General features: G+C 37.4%; 2 protein-coding genes across 6 annotated transcripts in view; one reads left to right on the forward strand and one right to left on the reverse strand.

The window, feature by feature from the left end:
- LOC107725840 (disco-interacting protein 2 homolog C) overlaps positions 1 to 9895 on the forward strand; it is a 124309-nt gene extending 114414 nt beyond the window's left edge. Inside the window, exons 31-36 of the mRNA XM_016535240.1 lie at positions 4323 to 4384; positions 5619 to 5676; positions 5776 to 5850; positions 5941 to 6115; positions 6197 to 6320; positions 7516 to 9895. Coding sequence (XP_016390726.1) covers positions 4323 to 4384; positions 5619 to 5676; positions 5776 to 5850; positions 5941 to 6115; positions 6197 to 6320; positions 7516 to 7768 — 747 coding nt within the window. The 3' untranslated portion in view covers positions 7769 to 9895. The remainder of the gene's footprint in view (positions 1 to 4322; positions 4385 to 5618; positions 5677 to 5775; positions 5851 to 5940; positions 6116 to 6196; positions 6321 to 7515) is intronic.
- Positions 9896 to 11499: 1604 nt separating this feature from the next.
- LOC107725862 (zinc finger MYND domain-containing protein 11-like) overlaps positions 11500 to 20367 on the reverse strand; it is a 14483-nt gene continuing 5615 nt past the window's right edge. For 4 of the 5 annotated variants that reach the window (XM_016535266.1, XM_016535264.1, XM_016535265.1 and 1 more), the window contains 12 exons: positions 20092 to 20253; positions 17634 to 17711; positions 17420 to 17512; positions 17243 to 17330; positions 17086 to 17141; positions 16846 to 16923; positions 16644 to 16762; positions 15210 to 15453; positions 15056 to 15124; positions 14680 to 14973; positions 14346 to 14531; positions 11971 to 12093 (listed from right to left, as the gene is read on the reverse strand). In XM_016535266.1, coding sequence (XP_016390752.1) covers positions 11971 to 12093; positions 14346 to 14531; positions 14680 to 14973; positions 15056 to 15124; positions 15210 to 15453; positions 16644 to 16762; positions 16846 to 16923; positions 17086 to 17141; positions 17243 to 17330; positions 17420 to 17512; positions 17634 to 17711; positions 20092 to 20253 — 1590 coding nt within the window. Of the gene's footprint in view, positions 12094 to 14345; positions 14532 to 14679; positions 14974 to 15055; positions 15125 to 15209; positions 15454 to 16643; positions 16763 to 16845; positions 16924 to 17085; positions 17142 to 17242; positions 17331 to 17419; positions 17513 to 17633; positions 17712 to 20091; positions 20254 to 20367 lie in introns of all 5 variants that reach the window. The other variant, XM_016535263.1, reaches the window with a different exon arrangement.

Below are 20367 nucleotides of genomic sequence, written 5' to 3' on the forward strand. Positions count from 1 at the left end.
ATATATATATACAGTCACACATATATATATGGGTAGTTGACAAATATACCGTAAATGAGTCCTATGGTGTGACAGCAAAAAAAAAAAAACTAATGAAGAAAAATCTCTCTTATGCTATTTGTATATTATTAACAATTATTAACAAGAAATTAATTATTAATAATGATTAATTATTGTTTTCTAAATTTTATTGTTACACCATAGGACACATGTACGGTGTATATATATGTCAACAACCCATATATATATATATACATACATACTGTATTGGGCCGTATATATGCTATATATATGCTGTATATAAAACTGTAAATATTATATTTACATATAAGACTGTCTGGGTCGGGAAAAATAATATCGATCAACAATATCTTCACTTCTTATTATTTTGTCACTCTGCATGTTGTTTTTTTGTTCTTTTGTCCCACATGGCTCTCATTTCCTCCTTTTGTATTTCATATTTATTCCTTTTCTTTGTCACATCCATAAATCTTCACCCAATATTCCTCTTTCCTCACTCTCTCCCTGTCTCTCATCTGCTCACTGGCTGATGTAGCCCCACAGGCTCGGGAAGCTTGCGGATCAGGTAGGGAAGTCCAAACGCTCCCCGCTCGATCTGGCACTGGGTGTGGAATGGGGTCCGACTTTAGCCTTTTTACCCCTCAGCTGCTGGGCTCTTGATCCTTGCGGTGTGTGGCTTTTGCTAATGTAGTGGACGTGATCGGCTGGATCCGTCCCAATCAGTGTGACTAATTTATCAGACTAATGGCTGACCTAATGAGCTGCTTTCCTGGACTCAGTTTTGAACAGGAAAGATGCCCTCGGTTTGATCTTACCTCAGAGCAGTGAGATCCAACCCTCCCCATGTGAGATTGCCGCTCACCTGGACTTAAGAGTTGCGTGTTACTGTGCAGCTGCAGTCATTAGTAGTGTTCCCGTAGTGTAGAGCTCTATAATCACGGCCATTAGGTGGAATCGTGCTTCCCCTCCCTCGTCCGCCACATTGTTTTGCCGTGACATCACAAACACAAGGGGCTTTGTTCGGAACACGAGTGCCTACACATGAAATATCACAGACTCCAGCACTGTGTGAGTCAGTGATCTGAAATGCGTCTCTAAGGACCGTGTCTTGTCGACAGAGCCGATTGTTGTGCTTCAGACACAGGGAGACCTCTGCTGGCCTGTTTCTGTTTGTGAACTACATATAATAGAGTGCTGGCGGAATGACTTGTGTTTTGTAGGACAAAACCTGAAAGCCAGCATTTTTTTTTTATCACTTCAGGATTCATTGTCCCAAAGTCAATGGTTAAAAGGCCTGAAATTAGGTCTGAGGTTTACATAAGCCCAAGATATTTTCACATTTTATTCTATGAGATAAAATACATAAAAAATAGCAGCTTTTTAAAACTTTTGACTAGTCTTGAAAAAGGCAGTTGCTACGAAGTGGCTAAATGGGACAATGAAAATTGTCTGGGACATTAAAGGGATAGTTCACTCAAAAATGAAAATTCTGTCATTAATTACTCACCCTCATGTCGTTCCAAACCCGTAAAATCTCTGAATAAAGTCGTTACAATATTCTCGTAGCTTCATAACATTACGGTCGAACCACTGCTGTCACATGGACTATTTTAACGATGTCTTCACTACCTTTCTGGGCCTCGAACATGTCAGTTGCATTGCTGTCTATGCAAGGTTAGAAAGCTCTCAGATTTCATCAAAAATATCTTAATTTGTGTTCCGAAGATGAACGAAGGTTTTACGAGTTTGGAATGACATGAGGGTGAGAAATTAATGACAGAATTTTCATTTTTGGATGAACTATCCCTTTAAACGTCTTCACACCAAGAAAGTGATTTACCAAATAGGTGAAATTGCACTCTTTCAAGCTATTCTAATTCAACATTTTAAGGGAAAATGTTTAAATAAAGACTGAAAGAGAAGCTTAATAGTTGTGATGTGGAAGTCAGGCGACCATTGTGTAGTTTGTTTATAGCCTACAATTTAGCTTTTTACTTCTGGTAAATGTATTTAGGCTTCAAAATTCATAAGTCGTGTTCATTTGTGAAGATTTTCAGGATGAACAAAACATGTAAATATCAAACGTTTGTTGGTCACAGAGCTTATTTTCTGCAATGATCCAAAATCCAATGGAAAAATCCTATTGGGGTTTTGTCAAGGGAACCAGGGTGATACTAACATCTGTGTTGGCCTACCAAAATCCATCATCACTGCAGCACTCAATTCTAGATATTTTTTCTTTCTGATGGAGTTGGGGCGTCTGAGTGCCTCATAATGAACAGTCATTGCAAGTTCAGTAATGATCAGATCAAAATGATGAGTGTTCATTTGTAGCTTGTACTCAAAGGCAGCAGTTGTTTGTATTCTGTCTGTTCATTTCTCAGTTATATTATTCCATAAAGGCCATTTTACATGACTCACGTCGACGGTCCTCAAATGCAGCAAACTCTTAGGAGCGATGCACAGTTGAAACGCTGTAACGTGATGTGCTCAGTTTGCTGCTGACCTTGCAAAGTGTCGACAATGATTACTGGACAGTTCACCTGACATAAGGAAAATCCAAATGGAAGAGAGACTGATCCTGTATATCAAGCTGTATGATATATCGTCAAAGCAATTTTATGACATTCTGAAAGTGATTTATGACCAAAAAAAGACATGCGTGTAGCTGGTTTTGTTTGCTTTAGAGATGAACCAGTATTAAAATTCTTATAATAATTATAATTTGATCAATACTAATTTGTTTAAAAGAATATAAAAAAACACTAAAAATAAATCTCACATTGCACATTGACTAACACATTTTACGGGTAAAGAAATAAAATAAGTTTGATTTGTTGAGAAAAAAAAATCATATAAACGTATGAGGTGGCAAGGGGGGCCTTTTAACCCACAGTCGACACAAAAGGCCCCCAGTATTGATATAAATACTTCAGTTAGAGTAATATGTTTTGCATTAAGCTTAACTCAATACAACCACTTCAACAATATTTTACCATATTCTGTTTTTTTTTATTATATAAAACAGTTAGATTTAATTCAATAAATAGGCTGTAAGTAAAATTAGATAATTTAAAAAATAAAAATACAGATTCTGAAAGCTTCTTAGAGTTTTTGAAAGAGACCTCAGTAATTAAATATGGTTTTACAGAAACAATAAATTATATTTTATATGATTAATATAATTTTTAAATAGGATGGTTTCATTATAAATTTGGTGATTATCTCTAACTTAATAAATGAGATTGACCATTTAAATCTAACCATGTCAGCAAATGAAAAAGTCAGATATTTATTATCATGTCAATTGTTGTGCCTTTAGCCCCAGCAATGGGACACTTTTTACCCCCAAAAAACTGTACTTTTACATATTCTTCAGTTGATTTGATTACTTGATTTACAAGCAGACCTTTGTCTCCAAATATGTTTGGTAACTTTATAATTCTCATTTGCAGCATTTACAACAATTTTCATTTGACCATTGTAAATAACATTAAATATTAGATCAACTCGTTGCTGTCAGACCAGCCAAATTTTCGAGGTGCATAGTGAACCTCGGATGTTTAGAAGTGCTGCGGTCAGTTCATCTAGTGGTTCAGAAGAAAAACTTGAGTCTTTTACCCCTAGTCTATAATATAAAGGCAGAAATCCCCAAATTTGGCCGTCCATGACACAATCTGCTGCACTTTTCATGTGTAGGTCAAAGCAGCGTATTACGCTTGTGTTGAGAGGAACATTGAAGCCCTGATGGGAGTCTGAAAGAGCCTTAAGGCAGACCTAAGTGTATAAAGCAGCCGGTAAACACTCTGCCGTCCATCCAGTGGCGAAAGATCTGCAATACTGGGGAGCTTTCACCGCAAGCAAACATTCAGATCTTTGAAGGGTCTGTCGGCTTTCATCTGCGGCCGTCTTTTTCTCTGCTTCACAAACACCCACACATTTGTCATCCCGGCTTCATAAACGATTCCTATTTTTCGCTCTGCTCTCTAAAACGCCTCCGTTCCAGGCATCATTTATAACCGTGTGCCTTTGAGGGTGATGGTTTAAATTTTAGGTTGTTTTTGTCTCGGTTTGCTGCTTGTCTCGCCTTTTTTTCCCCCTCAAACTCCTTTTTCACCATTTTCAGTCTGTGATCTCTAGGCTCTGCTACTAACTAGTTAACAGCTGAAGTTGGTTGACTCGGAGGAAATTGACCGGTTCTACCCCTCCCCTAGAGAACTCACTCGTAGCTAGTTCTCTGTGCAGTATAAATTGTATTAGTGTGTATCTCCTGATTAATGGCTTCATGATGTGCGTTTCAGGGGACATCAGGACCAGACCCGACTACTGTGTACGTGGACATGAGAGCTCTCCGACACGACAGGTGAGAGATTTATTAATGACAGACTTCACTGAGAAATCAAAGTGGAGAACTATGCAAAATAATGATAATGGAAATGAGTCCAGTGAGCTGTGATTGGAGCACTGGTCAACAATACAGGTTTTCCATTGAACAGTGTTGCTGGTGATATTTGGAGAGTAGAGTGAATTATGTCTGATAAAATGTTGCAATAAATGATATAATTTTTCATATAATAGCAAATTAGGTGTACTTTTTTGTCTTTATGTTGTTGTGTTGCATAATATAAAGCTGCCAGACATTTCTTATTAATGATCTTTTTGTTTGGTTTATGTGCATTAAGCAAATAAAGAAAATAATCAAATTAGAGGAAGTACCTTTCATTGTAAAGTATTTAATTCTCTGAATTTCCCAAAAATTGGAATTACCACATAATTATGAAGTATAAACAATTTAGTTGTTGAAATTCCATTATGTATTTACTTGTTGAATTCATTCATATTTATTTTGTTACATTTAGCTTATTTGTTGAATTTCCATCAAATATACTTTGTAATATGTTAAATTTTCCAAGCATTGTGAGAAATATTAAGTGTGATATTATAAAGGTAACATGTTTTTTTACTGAAGAATTTAAAATATTATGCTGAGAATATTTACTTCAAGTCAACAACGTATCTTTTTAAAACCTAACCTTAATTAATGTTAATTGTGTAAAACTTTCAAGTAAAATCTTTTTTTAATTTTTACTTTTCAAAAGTGTTTGTTGGTAGAATACAATAACCACAAATAAAGTCGTGATTTCTGACCTGCGATTGTAATAATATGGAATTTAGTAAATCTGTTACTTTACTTAATATCTTAAGTTAATTTGTTAAGTAGATATTCGATAAGGCCTACTTTGTAAAAAATCTTTTAATTAATTCTCACAATAATAATAAAATAAAATCTCAAAATAATATATTTTTTTAAATAATAATAAAAATAAAATAATTTTTTACAAGCTTTTCAAAAGACAGTAGTTAAAAGCAAATCGTTGTGATTGCTGTATATCTGCACATTTGTTTTGTACTGTATGCATATGCATTTTTCTCTAGTGTTATTTTGGTCATGTTCACTCTGAAAATCGAATTTTATTTACTCAGGAGTGTCGGAATGTGTTTTTGAAAATGTCATTCATTAGTCGTGTCCACGTGTGTTTATGAGCTGATAATTGATCATTTGTCAGGAAAGCAACAGTGTGCTTGTTTTTCCTCAGAGTGCGGCTGGTCGAGCGAGGCTCCCCACACAGTCTCCCGCTCATGGAGTCTGGAAAGGTACCTGCAGGGCGCTTTACAACAGTTTTAGTTCGACTCCATCTGCCTGTGTGTTTTGCAATGATTACATTACTGAATCTCAATTTCATCCTCTACCAGATTTTACCCGGAGTTCGAATCATCATCGCCAATCCTGAAACCAAGGGCCCGCTGGGAGACTCCCATCTAGGGGAGGTGAGTTCGTATTGCAGGATAAAGATTAAGTTTAAATCATCTGTGGCTCTTTATGTCTTCATGTGTTCCTGGTCTGTTTTGTGTCTCTAGATCTGGGTTCACTGCACCCATAACGGCAGCGGTTACTTCACGGTGTACGGCGATGAGGCCCTGCAGTCTGATCACTTCAACTCACACTTGAGCTTCGGAGATACGCAGACCGTATGGGCGCGTACCGGCTACCTGGGCTTCCTCCGCAGGACCGAACTCACAGATGCAAGTGGAGGTGATTATGCATGTTTTGTCCTGTTTATTTTGTTTTTAACTGGTAGTCTAAGAAGGATACTAAGATCTGCTGTGTTTCCAGAGCGGCATGACGCTCTGTATGTAGTGGGCGCTCTGGATGAAGCCATGGAGCTGAGAGGAATGAGGTATCACCCCATCGACATAGAGACCTCCGTGATACGCACCCACAAGAGCATCATGGAATGGTACGACCTTCTCGCTTCCAATCCAAGTACCTTTTTTCATTTGATTTTTTCAGGCATGTACTGATATTAAAATGTGGCCATTTATTTATGTAAATTAAAATGTATACAGTTTATACTATTATGTATAAATGAAAAATAAAACACTTAAAACTAAACTAAAATATATTTTGATATTCAGAGTTATATCATTTTATCTAAATAAATGGGGGGAAAAACTAAAATTTGTCAAAATGATTATTTACAGTGGGTACGGAAAGTATTCAGACCCCCTTAAATTTTTCACTCTTTGTTATATTGCAGCCATTTGCTAATTATTATATTATTTATTTTGATACTAAAATGTATATCATCGATACTATTTCATCTAAAAATACAAAAAAATTTAACTTTAATTTATTATTAAAATGTTTATTTATGATTATTATAATGTATATTCATACTATTTTATCTAAATAAAACAAACAAATAAAATCTGTCAAACGGATTGTTTTGATATTAGAATGTATATTATCTATACTATTTTCTCTAAATAAATTGTCTAAAACATTTATTAAAAATAAAAAGTTTAATTTATTTTGATATTAAATTGTATACTAATTATACTATTTTGTCTAAATGAAAAATAAAAAAATTCAAACTAAATTCAAATTCATTTTGATTATTCAAATGTTCACTCTATACTTTTTTTTTCTATATAAATGAAAATACAACACTTAAAACTACACTCAAATTAATTTATGGAAGTGAAGTGAAATTAATTGATGTACTTTTTGATATTAAAATGTATACTATCTATACTATTATGTCTAAACAAATTAAATAAAATACTCAAAAAATAAAATTAATCATTTTAAATTCTACAAGTGAACTTGGCCATCATAATGTTACGATTTACAGTATTACAAATGTATATTGCTTTTTTAGATTGTTAAAGATTAAGACATTTAAATGTATTATATTTTTTTAAATACAATTTAATACATAAAACTTGCCACCATCAAGAATTACAAGTCATTTTATCAGTGAAATCTCAATCAGCAGTTGTATTTTAAGCATCACTTATGTTCTGATTGGTTAAGTTCAGTTGTCATTGAAGATAAATGACTTCCTGTCACTTTGTGGCTACTAATAACTGTCAGTGTGAACGGCCATTTAGAAAGGACATGTTTTAAATGAACTGATCTGTTGGTTTCAGTGCGGCGTTTCCCTGGACCAACCTGCTGGTGGTGGTCGTGGAGCTGGAAGGTTCAGAACAGGAAGCACTGGACCTGGTTCCTTTGGTGACCAACGCGGTCCTGGAGGAGCACTACCTGATCGTAGGCGTGGTGGTGGTGGTGGACATTGGCGTCATTCCCATCAACTCTCGTGGAGAGAAACAGAGGATGCACCTGCGAGACGGCTTTCTAGCCGATCAGCTGGACCCCATTTATGTGGCATATAACATGTAGCATGAGTGTACGCGTGTATGTTTGCCGACTGCACATGACCGGTTGGGCGATCTTCCGCAAATGGACACTTACTGGGAGAAACTTTGAGAAGTGATAACCAAGCCAAACGGCAAAACAGATTGGCAGAAGGATTCGGTCTCCTGAAAGGAAGAAGAATCGCCTCTGCTTCTGCGTGTGTGCGCGTCGCTTTGTTTTCACGTGAGGTGTTGCAACATCATTTTTATTCCGCCCTACATGAGCGAAGGGTATTTTTAAATATCTGCATACTATGGCGAAATGTGCGTTTTAGATTTCCCGATGATTTGGAGTAACTTGTTGAAAGTAGACGCGATATCCGTTCATTTGAAAAAAAAAGGTACAACGCCAACTTGTTACATTTGTACGTACGTTGCAGCTGTCCTTCAGCAACTTGCCGGTTTAGTTTTTCAACCTTTGTAAATGTTCTCGAACAGCGGGAAGCAAAAACGAAGAAAAAACGTCCCCTGCTTGTTCGATCCCTCCATGTTTAATATCATTGTACAAAGCTGAAGGTGAACACAAAGTCGGTTGATATTGTGTAATTATGTACAGATAATAGTTCTTATTTATTTTGCTCTTTTTAGAATCGGTGAGCGAAGACATTTGGAAATGTTTTCCTCATTAAATAATATTGCTGATATAAAACATTGTATCATCTTGAGTGAGTAGTATCACATCAAGTCTATGTAAAAATATAAATATACGTACAAATATATATAAAAAGGAAATATATATATATATATATATATATATAAAATAAGATCTACAAATCACCAGTGAAACATTTCTAATGCAGTAGGCTACTTCCCATTTGCATGGTGTCTGTTGTAGAGAGAATCAACTGACCGAGCGAACGGTTAGGCTAATAATACGAACTCATAGGACTTTGAAGACGATGTCAAACATGCGGAACAAATGCTTCAGTTTTTCTAATTGAAACGAAATCGCTGCGCCCTTTCCGAGAGAAAACGAACCCTAAAAATGTGCCTGGAATTTTGTTTACATTTTGCTTTTATGACTCAAATCTGCACCGCAATTTGTTACGTTGTTTTTATTTGCTCGGATTGAATTTTTAACTTGTTTTGTATCGTTTTTCTGTGTGATTGCATCATTATTTATTGACACAGGCTTTTACACAACTGCGTTTTTGTTTACCGCTCGAACACCACAGATACCGTTCGTGAGCGTTTGACTTTTAATTCAACGGACTACAGATTTTGGTATTTTCATAAAACAACATTTTACGTTAATGCCTCACAGTTTGCTTTCAACCCCGATCAGCTCACGTGAAATGGATTAAGCTCTTGTTTTTAATCGGTTTATGTGGGGAATACATGCTAAATAAACGCCGGCATATTGTTGGCACATGCAATATGGGCAAAGCATGAAACATGACCGACTGGCTATAATAATGCAAACAATAGCGAAGAGAGGAAAAAGAAGCGTACCATCATTCTTCATTGTACCGGCCGCATTAGAAGGGACGCGTTTTCTGATCTCCTTTTCATAGCACTGGCAATCCGTTAAATCACCATGACAATACGGAGTATTCCGGATTTTATTCTTTTCTTTTCCACATCCTGCCTCGGCGATTGATAATACGGCAGGCGTCACAGACAAAATCGTGGAGATCTACTGCAGTCAGATATCAGCACCCTCTGGCCTCATTGAGGTCTTGGTTTATTTATCACAACCTTTTATTTTACTTTGGAATCGGTGTCATAGACGTCAATACTGTGTATGGGAACTGAGTTTACACTTATTCAGAGAGTGACGATGCAATGTTCTCTTTTTTGTGTTTTTTTTTGTTTTTAAAAAATGAAGGAAATAAGTCTTAACCTGTTCGGAAGCTTTAGTGTTGCCATTCCCATACAAGCGGAAATGTTTCCCCATTCTGAAAAGAAAAAAAAATGTGCGCATAACTTTCAACCTGTGAAGTTATTTCCCTTTTTTGTTGGAAATCTGGACTTAAGTGAGAGTCTGCATGGTGTATGTAAATATTGTTGGTTAGAGAAAAAAAAAGACAACCAAACTAAATTTATTTTGTATGGTGCAGGTGTGTTTGAAATTCTGTTTTGTACACATGATTAAAAGTATTAAATTACACTTTTATACACTGTAAAAAAAAAAAGTGGTGTCAACTTAAAAAAATAAGGCAACTTATCGCAAAGCCTGCTTTGGCCTACGTTCACAAAATATGGTGCAATAAAGTGCTTTGATTGGTAAATTTGTCTTTAAATTTGCGAGACAAAAAAAAAAAACATTGCAAAACTACCACCGGTTGATACGTTTTATTTATATGTAGTACTGTTACATAATGTAATGCAAGAAAGAGGAAATTTTAACACCACATTTTAATTCGTATAAACATGAAAGACAGGTGTTTGTATAGCAGACTTCTCACTGGGTGTCGGAAATTCTCAGTAGTCATTACTCTGTCCGCATAAATATAAGTAAAAAAAAAAAAAGGGTTACTTGCAATTACAAAGTGGTGTCAACTTACCCTAGAAAACCAAAAAGGAGACATACTGCATCACCGATGACACGCAAGAACGTAGATTAACGCAGAGCCCAAAATAAAAGGTACACACAACCTGGTTTCATGCACACTGGAATGGAACATATTACCGTTATATCACAAACATTTTTTTTTCCTTTACAGATCGACTTTATCAAATACAATGTGTTCATGAAATGTACATATGCTAACGTGCAAATGTCATCAGTCACGGTTAGCGGCAAACAGTTATTTACATGTAGTGCAACAGTGAGGTTGGGAAGGGAGGGAGAGAAAGGAGGAGAAATAGGGCAGGACAGAAACCTGGATGTATCAGACGTGATTTAAGACGCATCCAGAACTTCAGAGAGAAACAGAATACAAGTTCACGCAGATATGGATCGGTGCAAAAACATTAGAGAAGAACCTCATGTTCCCCTACATCCTTCAGCTGATTGGTTCTCCCGTTCGACATAGACAACTCTCAAAAACTCTCTAAAGATAGATCTGACCTCATTTGTACTTAACAATTTGTTATTGCAATAATTAAAGGAATAATAATTCACCTAAAAATTCTAATTTTGTCATTTACTCAGCCTCATGTTGTTCCAAACCGGTTTGACTGATGTTCTGGCGAAAAACACAAAAGGAGACGTTTAGCCGAGTGTCCAAGCTGCTCTTTTTCACACAATGAAAGTGGATGGGGACCAGCATTTAAGAAAGCCATACAGGTTTTAACCATTTGAGGGTGAGTAAATGATGGCAGAATTTAAATTATGTAAACTATCCTTTTAACTTTTCTCTTGGATCAAAAAGTGCCACGAAAGGTCATTCTTAAATGATAAAACCCTATAGCGATCATTTATGATTGTTTAATTTACACTGATCTCTGTACAATCTTAAGTCTGATTCAATTTTGCTATATAACGGGATCTTGACAAATTTCATTCTGTCTGGGAGCACTGGTAACGAATTTGCCCACACTTACAAACCTCACTAAAGATCCCACTCGGCAAAGATTTAGTACACTTAAGCTACAGAAATGGACCCCCAAAATTAGCACATAATTTCGTTTTTTCGTTAAAAATTAAAAGGCCTATTTTAAAGTGTAACCATGAAATGTGCATATTCATTAATGGAAGATTGTATCATTCAGACAGACATGACCTGCCATCTTTAAACCCTGTTCCCAAAAAAATGACATCACAACCACTGATAAAAACCAACCTTCGAGTTTAAATGCACCAACTTCACTCAATGCAGGAGGCTGACATGATTCGCTTATATAAAAAAGTCAAATATCTACATTGCTTCGGATTAAGTTGTTAAAAAAAAGATTACTAGTACTTCACATTTCAGCTAGTCTGTATGCAAGCAAGGCTGATTTCCGTCATACAGCAAATAAAAGGGTAAAAACAAAAAGGAAGACGCAATGAGATACCGTTACAATCCAAACATAAAACCATCTCCACAAGGATCGTGAAGTCCCTCGCTGGTTGCCCTGTTAGCGTTCACCGCAACTCAGCAAAATGTTCTGGTAAAAGTGTTCTAAGAGCTGGGGTTTAAAATGCTGGCTAAAAAAAATCAAGAATCCACGGGCAGGGGTGGGTGGTGAGCGGTAAAATCTATCCAATAGCGTGGCTCGTGGATGGGTGGAGTCGAGAGGAGGGGCGTGGCCAGCTGCAGCTCATCTCTTCCGGCGGCAGGTACGTTTGTGATCGGCGTGCCAGTGCTCCTGCTGGCATTTGATGGAGCAGTACGACGTGTTCCAGCAGCAGTGGTACATCGCCTCTTCTTCACAGTTATAACACTGAAAGACGGAATAAAGAGAACAATGAGACGCTAAAAGACTTGCACACAAGAGTTTTGTTCAGTAAAATATACTCATGGATCATCATTCTTATTGGTGCATTTCCTATTGAAAAATAAATAAATAAAAATACAGTCTGCTTCTCTGTTGAAGGGGACATTCTCATTCTAGAGAGCAACTGATTGGACAAAAATCTGTGAAGTGCGGAATGAGTCATTATCTTAGGTTTGTTTTCCCAGTAGAAAGACAAAAATGCTAAAAATGAGTTTTTGTCAATGTTTAGGAGCACAATAGCATATAGATTAACCTCAAAGCCAACATATGTGGACTAAAAGCCACAAAACTCTTATTTTGAGAGGTTATGTTTAGAACTGGGGGTGGGCAATGACCTAAATCTTGTCATTTCATAACAACAATATAGTTATTTTGCTAGAAATAAAGTTACAATTCCAATAAATGTAACAATCTGATAGCAGAAACTAATACCAGACTAACTAATATAAGAAAAAGGGTTTCAAGCAATTAGACAACACCTTTTTATTTATTTTTTTCATTGTGAATCAAATATATTTATCATTAAAGCTAAAAAAAAAAGAGTTATTAAATCAAAACCAGTCGAGTGTTTAATTATGAACAGACTGAAGTACGAACATTTTGACTTTTACGTTCAACTTTACATTCACTTCAGGCGTAACCCACTGTGTTTACGTGAATACTTGCCAAGACTGACATTTTGAAATAATTTCAAATCAACATGCAGCGAAAGATTAAGTCACGCGCTTAAGGCAGGCGTACACGGTGCGATTTTTGCTGTTGTACGAGCTCGCAGGCGATGTGCAAGTGATGAATGCAGTTCTTTATCGGAACATAATGCGCTTTTATCAACTAATTTTAATATCAAGGTCGTCCCGCTCTTTATTTTCTCATTCATCCGCGTTTGATGAATACAGCGATATAAACAATATAGCGAAATCACGACTATATCACGTTCTACTGGACAAAATCATGGTTACCTAGCCAAAAGTTATCGTGTCAGACCCATATGGAGAGCAGCAAAAAATCGGGTGGTGATAGTTTTCTCATTAATGTGTCATTAATCAGGTTAACCAACTAAATTCAACTGAGTTCATCTACAGAGGTATAATACAACCCCAGATCACATTATTGACTCTTTTGAAAATTGTTCTTCATTTCCTAATTCTGCCCTCAGAGCTGCAATATTTCCCAGAAGACAATTTTGGAGTTCAGGAGAGTAATATGCTGGAGAACCATTTCTCATCTCCTAGCAACATATAGAAGCTATAAATAGATTGTAAATACAACAACATGGTGGGTAAATTAGGGCTTCTGGGGAAGAACAAAAAACTAAGAAGAAAAATAATGTTCAAATACTGATGAAGCTGCCAGGAGGAGATGCTCTTTAACAGATCAAGAGTCACATTTGAATGAATTTTACTTAATTTGAGTAATATTAGCAATCATAATGCATTCAAAGTCTGCACACTATTTTTCATTCTAGTGTCTGTTTAGACCTGGTGGAACAGTTATAAAACAGTCATAACTTTTTTTTAAATGCAAATATTGAATCTGATCAGTAACTTTTCAATAATGAGTGAATGTGCAAAAATACAAAGTTTTAAACGTTACAGCATTACTACATTTACAGTCTTTTTATTCATTAATAAATTGAGAAATTCTTTGACATTTTAAAATTTACTTGAATATATTACATCAAATTAATAAGAACAAATAATCTGACTGCTCAAAAACAGTCTGCATTTATAAAACCTACATGTTAATTTGGTAATAAATCAACATCTAAATTATTCTGGAATGTTTATAAATATATGATACATTTTCCATGCTGCAATGATTCATCAGTAGGGGTGCATATATTAATAATTATTAACAAAGTTCAGATCCAAAAGCATTTACAAGATACAAGGAAATCTAAAAACATATTTTACACAAGTGTCCTAGATCTTAAAAAATCTGAATAAAATCATGTGTAAAAGTTGATTCCCAGGTATGGTTGTATCTTTTTATAAAAAAATATATTTCTAAAAATCAAATTAAATGATGTGTTTTTTCATAGTTTTGACAGCTTTTCAAAGTTTGGTTCCCATACTATAAACGAAGCATTTTTTACTGTATCTCTTCCTTGTCAAAATGGACCTGAATGCAATATGATTCGACTGTCTGGAGGTTCTAACAATTTGTATCTACACAAGATCTTCTGAAAGTTCACTCACCCACTGCTTCTTCTTGGTCTGGGAAATAAGTTGTTTATGCTGAGCTACCATCTTCTTCATCTCCTCCATGAGCTCCTCTTTGCACTTCTCCTTCACCTGTTTGCACTTTCTTTCCATCTCAGCCTGCGTGCTGGACACTGCTTTGTTCACCGCCTGCCTCTTCTCTTCCTCCATCTCCGCTCGCAACTGTAAGGACGACCACATTGCTGAGTTTGCTGCAATTTCCCCCTTTTTCCACCAACAAGGGTGGCTTTCTTGGAGGACAAGGGGTATCTTTGTATCTGGCCACAAGAGGGAGTCAGATGTCAGTCCAAAATGAAAGAACGTTCCTCACCTTGTCCAGAGCCTCTTTCAGGACGCGTTCGGTTTCCCGCTTGTTCTCCGCTTTCATCATATCTTTAACGTCGCTGAAGATCTTGGTGTATTTGTCGTGGCACATGCTTTGGCAGCTGGCCTCGTTGACCGTCTGAGTGCCTCGGTGTACCATGCGAGGAGCTGGTGAGGAAGAGGAGGAAGGCGAGCCAGACTTTTTGGTCTGGGTGGAGACGGACATACGCTCAGGTTGATGTGGAACAGCTGTTGGGATCTCTTGACTTGAACTGACGGCTTCCATCTCAGGCTCCGGTTCCTGATAAAACAGCAGGAGATGGTAAAGGTGACGTGAACTCTATACATCACATCTCTTTCAATAGACGCATTGCATTACAAACCTCTTCTTTGGGCTCGGCGACTTGGGAACGGCGGCTCTTTTTAGCTTTGGGCTCTTGGTTGCCTTTCGACTGTCAGTAACATAAGACAACCAGATATTACATAAAGCAAATCCAATCTGGCTTTTTTCAAAATGAAATGCGCCAAAGTGCTCACCTGCTCGTTGGATGTGGAGGAGATACTTGACTCCGCCTCTTCCTGTCTGTCTTCCTGTCTTTCGTGCCTGTCCGACCTGTCATGCTTCTCTTCCAGCTTCCCCTTCCAGGTTCGGCCCTCCCTCAGGAACCGCTGGTGGAGCTCCAGCTCATCACACGCCTTCTTCCACCCCGAGCTGCGCTTCACCTGCAGCTGCTGCACGTTAACTGTGATCTCCTGGATGTTGTCGGAAGGAATCCATGCCCTGCAGCAAAACAGACACGAGCCTGCTGGTTTCACAAGCTAGTTTGCCCACATACAGATCTACACCAGGTCTACAATTAGGTGAGTCAAATCTAGCTTTCAGTAGGGCTGGGAGATACAAAAACTATCATTTTTAGACTTTTGACATTAATACACATATTATTATTTATATACGTACACACATACACTGCCGTTCAAAAGTTTGGGATCAGCAAGATTTTTAATGTTTTTTAATGGGGTGTCTTATGCTCATCAAAGCTGTATTTATTTCATCAAAAATACAGAAAAAAACAGTAATATTGTGAAATATTATTGCAATTTCTAATATTGGTTTCCTATTTTAATATACTTTAAAATATAATTTATTTCTCATTCTAATATGCTGATTTATTGTCAGTGTTGAAACAGTTGTGCTGCTTAATTTTAAATTTTTTGGAACCTGTGATACTTTTTTCTTTGATTCTTTGATAAATAAACAGTTAAAAAGAACAGCATTTAATAAGTCCGCATATTAGAAAATTTAGATCATGTGACACTGAAGACTGGAGTAATGATGCTGAAAATTCAGCTTTGCTTCACAGGAATAAATTATATTTTAAATGTATATTAAAATTATTTTAAATTGCAATAATATTTCACAAAATTTAATTTTTTCTCTGTATTTGTGATCAAATAAATGCAGCCTTGATGAGCATAAGAAACTTCTTTAAAAAAAACAACAACATTACAAATCTTTTTAATGGCACTGGCACTGAATATATATCACACATACATACATACATATATACAGGGTGCGAACTACGGGGGAGCTAGGCTCCCCTTAATAAGACATGAGCTCCCCTGAAAACCGTGACCCTGGACCACAAAACATGTGAAACACACCATATGGGACAATTCTGTGAACATTTCTGAGTGATGAAACAAATACTTCAATGAAATGGCAGTTTGAAATGTTTCACTTGCCAGTGTGCTATTAAAACATTTTAATGAGACATTAAAATCATCAATATTAACAATGTTGAATAATTTTATAGCAAGATCATTGCAAATATGTTGTGAATATTTGATACATCACCCAGCTGTAGATCTGAGTCAATAATCTTGTTTAATTTAGGATGAAGCTTCTTAAGTCTTATGTTTGTCCTTTTAAATCCAATATTGTTCATGTTCCTAATGTAACCGGAGGCTCACCTTTGGTGCTGGTGACCAAAGAACCGAACATCCACCTGATTGCCCTCCCTCTGCATCACCTTTGCAGGCCAATAACCAAAGCCCTTCATCCGGGCCCACACCAGCTCGTGAGTCGGACTCTGATCGCAGACAAATATCCTTAAGTACATTCACAAATCACATGTAAATCTGCAGGAATGAGAGTGTGTGCGTCTGTGCTTACACATGGGTAACAGAACCAGTTGTCAGGTCGTGAGTTCGAGAGATAGAAGCAGTGTCTGCACAGCATTAACTCGTTCAGCTGGAACAAATAAATAATTGCACAATTCATTGTTCAAAAAGTGCACAAAATCTTTTACCCATTAACATAAAAATGTTGTCAAAAATCGAAACGGCAAAGCTTAGCTATGTTTGTCAAGTGCCTTAAACAAGCTTAAAATTCCAACTGTTTGCTCGGTCTGACCTCGTGGCATGTGTCGTTATAGAGAAGTCTTGCAATTTCGGTCTGATCGCTGTTGACTGTTGACAGAGAATGTGGAATTGGTCAAGCTGACACTTGAGTGAAGTGCACACAAGCTGTTTGATAAATCACACTCATGATGGTGGTTCATACGTCTCACCTCCGTGCAGAATGGCTGTATTGTGAACAATAAGCCGAGCGTCAGCCCTGAACTCCTCAAAGCTCTTGTACTTCCCCTCTGAGATGTTCTGTAGGGGAACAGAAGATACATGAGAACATGCTGAGGCTGATGGGACATGATCTTTGAATTGTTTCTACTAGTGTTTGGTCGGTGTACCTCTTGTATGTTATCCACATCCAGAAGCGTGTGGATCAGTCTTCTGTACATGGGTTGCTTTGACTCCTTGCCTTTCTTTTGAAGGTCCACAGCCTGAAAGACGATCAGATGGAAGAAATCTGCTTCACATTTCAACAGAAAATGCATGTGGGGGAAAGACGATTTCGACATGATTTAGTGTGGAAAAAGTGAGAAGTGAAAGTGTGAAACCCACCCTTTCCTTCATGCGTCCAAGAATGAACTTTAGGCATGTTGTCATTTCCTGTTTGTTCAAATTCTTCCTTTTACTGCCCTGTTAGTAAACATCACCACAAGAAAAAAATGACTCAATAACCACATCATAATCTGATGTAACATATTCTTAAAATGCATTTGGGGGTTTAACCCCCCCCCCCCCCATATCTTATAATAAAAAATATATATATATTTTTTTTTAAAGATATCTCTTATGCTCACCAAGGCCATAGGCGGAGTTTCCCTTTTATGCGTCGGCACCCACTGGCAGACGAGCCACGAGCACTTTTTTTTTTATGTTCTACATTTCATGTATTTATGTAACACATATTCTACATTATATAACTGAGAAACTTATTTCTGATGTAGCCGAAATAGAACCCTGTATTTCAGCCCCCAACTTTTTTTACGCCCCTCAGGCTGGGCTTCGGGCCAATTTTCACGTGATAGTTTAGACGCGGGCCGGGCTTCGGGCCTGTTTTAGGCTTCTCCTTATTTTTATATTTTAGACATCCATCAATTAGTGATGAAAAAAAATTGCTACGCTGGTGGAAACAACACGAGACCGTGCTACCGCCACTGTCAAGAGCGGTTCGACAGTGCTTAATGGTGCGTTTCCACTACAGTGTCAAATCTGCGCTCAGTGCCGCTGGCAACGCTACAACGCCACTGCTTTGGGGCGTGTCAAATTTAGGGCAGAGCACACCTCTGAAAAACACCCTGTTTACGTTTTATCTTCTTCCTTTCACAGCGATTGTGAACCCCCCCCCAAACTCCACCTATGACCAAGACTGTATTCATTTGATCTAAAATACAGTAAAAACAGTAACAATGTGAAATATTATTACAATTTAAAATAACTTTTTAAAAAATATATATTTTAAAATATAATTTATTCGTGTGATGGCAAAGCTGAATTTTCAGTCGTCTTAAATTTCTTCCAATCTTCATCCTTCATTAATCATTCTATATGCTGACACATTCTAGTTTTATCAATAATCAGAATAAAATTCACTTAATAATGAATTTTTTTGTTTATAATAATCATATTTTCCCCTCCAAATAAAAAAATATCCTAAACTATAAGCTGTTGCCAGACTGGGCAAAATGTCTTAAAAATATATACACCTGTTCTATTAATGCCAGGCACCAGCTTATTCAGTACAAGGTGCTGCATAGATTACATTATTCAAGGGTCAAACTATAAACTTTTTATTCTACTATTTCCCCTCTCTGCAATAAGTGCGAATCTGCGGAGGGCTCTCTTGGTCATCTTTTCTGGGCATGCCCAAAACTCTGTGAATTTTGGTCAGAAGTTTTTCAATTTCTCTCTGATGCTTATGCATGTGAGCTTCCTTTAGATCCTGCGACTGCTGTTCTTGGCTGGTCAGCTTCCTTGCAGCGTCTTAGCCATGCTTTCCGACTGCCTATACAGTATGGTATGATGATTGCAAAAAAATCTATTCTTTGCGTGTGGAAGAAAAAGTCGAAGCCACTATTCAAAACTTGGTTGTCAGAACTCTCCTCCACCCTGCATGTGGAAAGACTTAGATAACCAAGATAGAACTTTTTGGCCTTAATTCTAAGTGGTATGTGTGGAGAAAACCAGGCACCTGTCCAATACAGTCCCAACAGTGAAGCATGGTGGTGGCAGCATCATGCTGTGGGGGTGTTTTTCAGCTGCAGGGACAGGACGACTGGTTGCAATCGAGGGAAAGATGAATGCGGCCAAGTACAGGGATATCCTGGACGAAAACCTTCTCCAGAGTGCTCAGGACCTCAGACTGGGCTGAAGGTTTACCTTCCAACAAGACAATGACCCTAAGCACACAGCTAAAATAACGAAGGAGTGGCTTCACAACAACTCTGTGACTGTTCTTGAATGGGCCAGCCAGAGCCCTGACTTAAACCCAGTTGAGCATCTCTGGAGAGACCTAAAAATGGCTGTCCACCAACGTTTACCATCCAACCTGATAGAACTGGAGAGGATCTGCAAGGAGGAATGGCAGAGGATCGCCAAATCCAGGTGTGAAAAACTTGTTGGATCTTTCCCAAAAAGACTCATGGCTGTATTAGATCAAAAGGGTGCTTCTACTAAATACTGAGCATTTTTCAGTTTTTCTTTTTTAATAAATCTGCAAAGATGTCAACAATTCTGTGTTTTTCTGTCAATATGGGGTGCTGTGTGTACATTAATGAGGAAAAAAAATTAACTTAAATGATTTTAGCAAATGGCTGCAATATAACAAAGAGTGAAAAATTTAAGGGGGTCTGAATACTTTCCGTACCCACTGTATATATATAAAAGCTGTTGCCAAACAACATAATTTGACAAATTAATGTAGAGTGTTTCAGCTAAAGTGGTTTTGAACGTCTAATTCAGTCAGAATTTTCAATCCGAACTGAGCTGGGTTTTCTAATGGTCTCTCTATACCCACCCTGCAGATGCCGCACTGCCAGTGGGAGGTTGTGTCGCGTGGCCGGTGGTCTTCAGACACACAGCGGAGGTGGTAGACACGGAAACAGCCGTCACACTCCAGCACATCTCCAGGAAGGTGACACTCAAAACAGTACCAGTCATGACTTTCTGCTTCCCAGTCCTGAAACACACACAGTATAGTAATGCACATCCCCGCCCACCTGGGCCACCACCAAGCTCCTGGGAACAAGACCACCGATCGAAGAACGATTAATCTTTTCATGACCTGCAAACA

The sequence above is a fragment of the Sinocyclocheilus rhinocerous genome, unplaced genomic scaffold, assembly GCF_001515625.1.
Source record: "Sinocyclocheilus rhinocerous isolate Xijiao unplaced genomic scaffold, SAMN03320098_v1.1 scaffold1508, whole genome shotgun sequence".
Taxonomy (NCBI): domain Eukaryota; kingdom Metazoa; phylum Chordata; class Actinopteri; order Cypriniformes; family Cyprinidae; genus Sinocyclocheilus; species Sinocyclocheilus rhinocerous.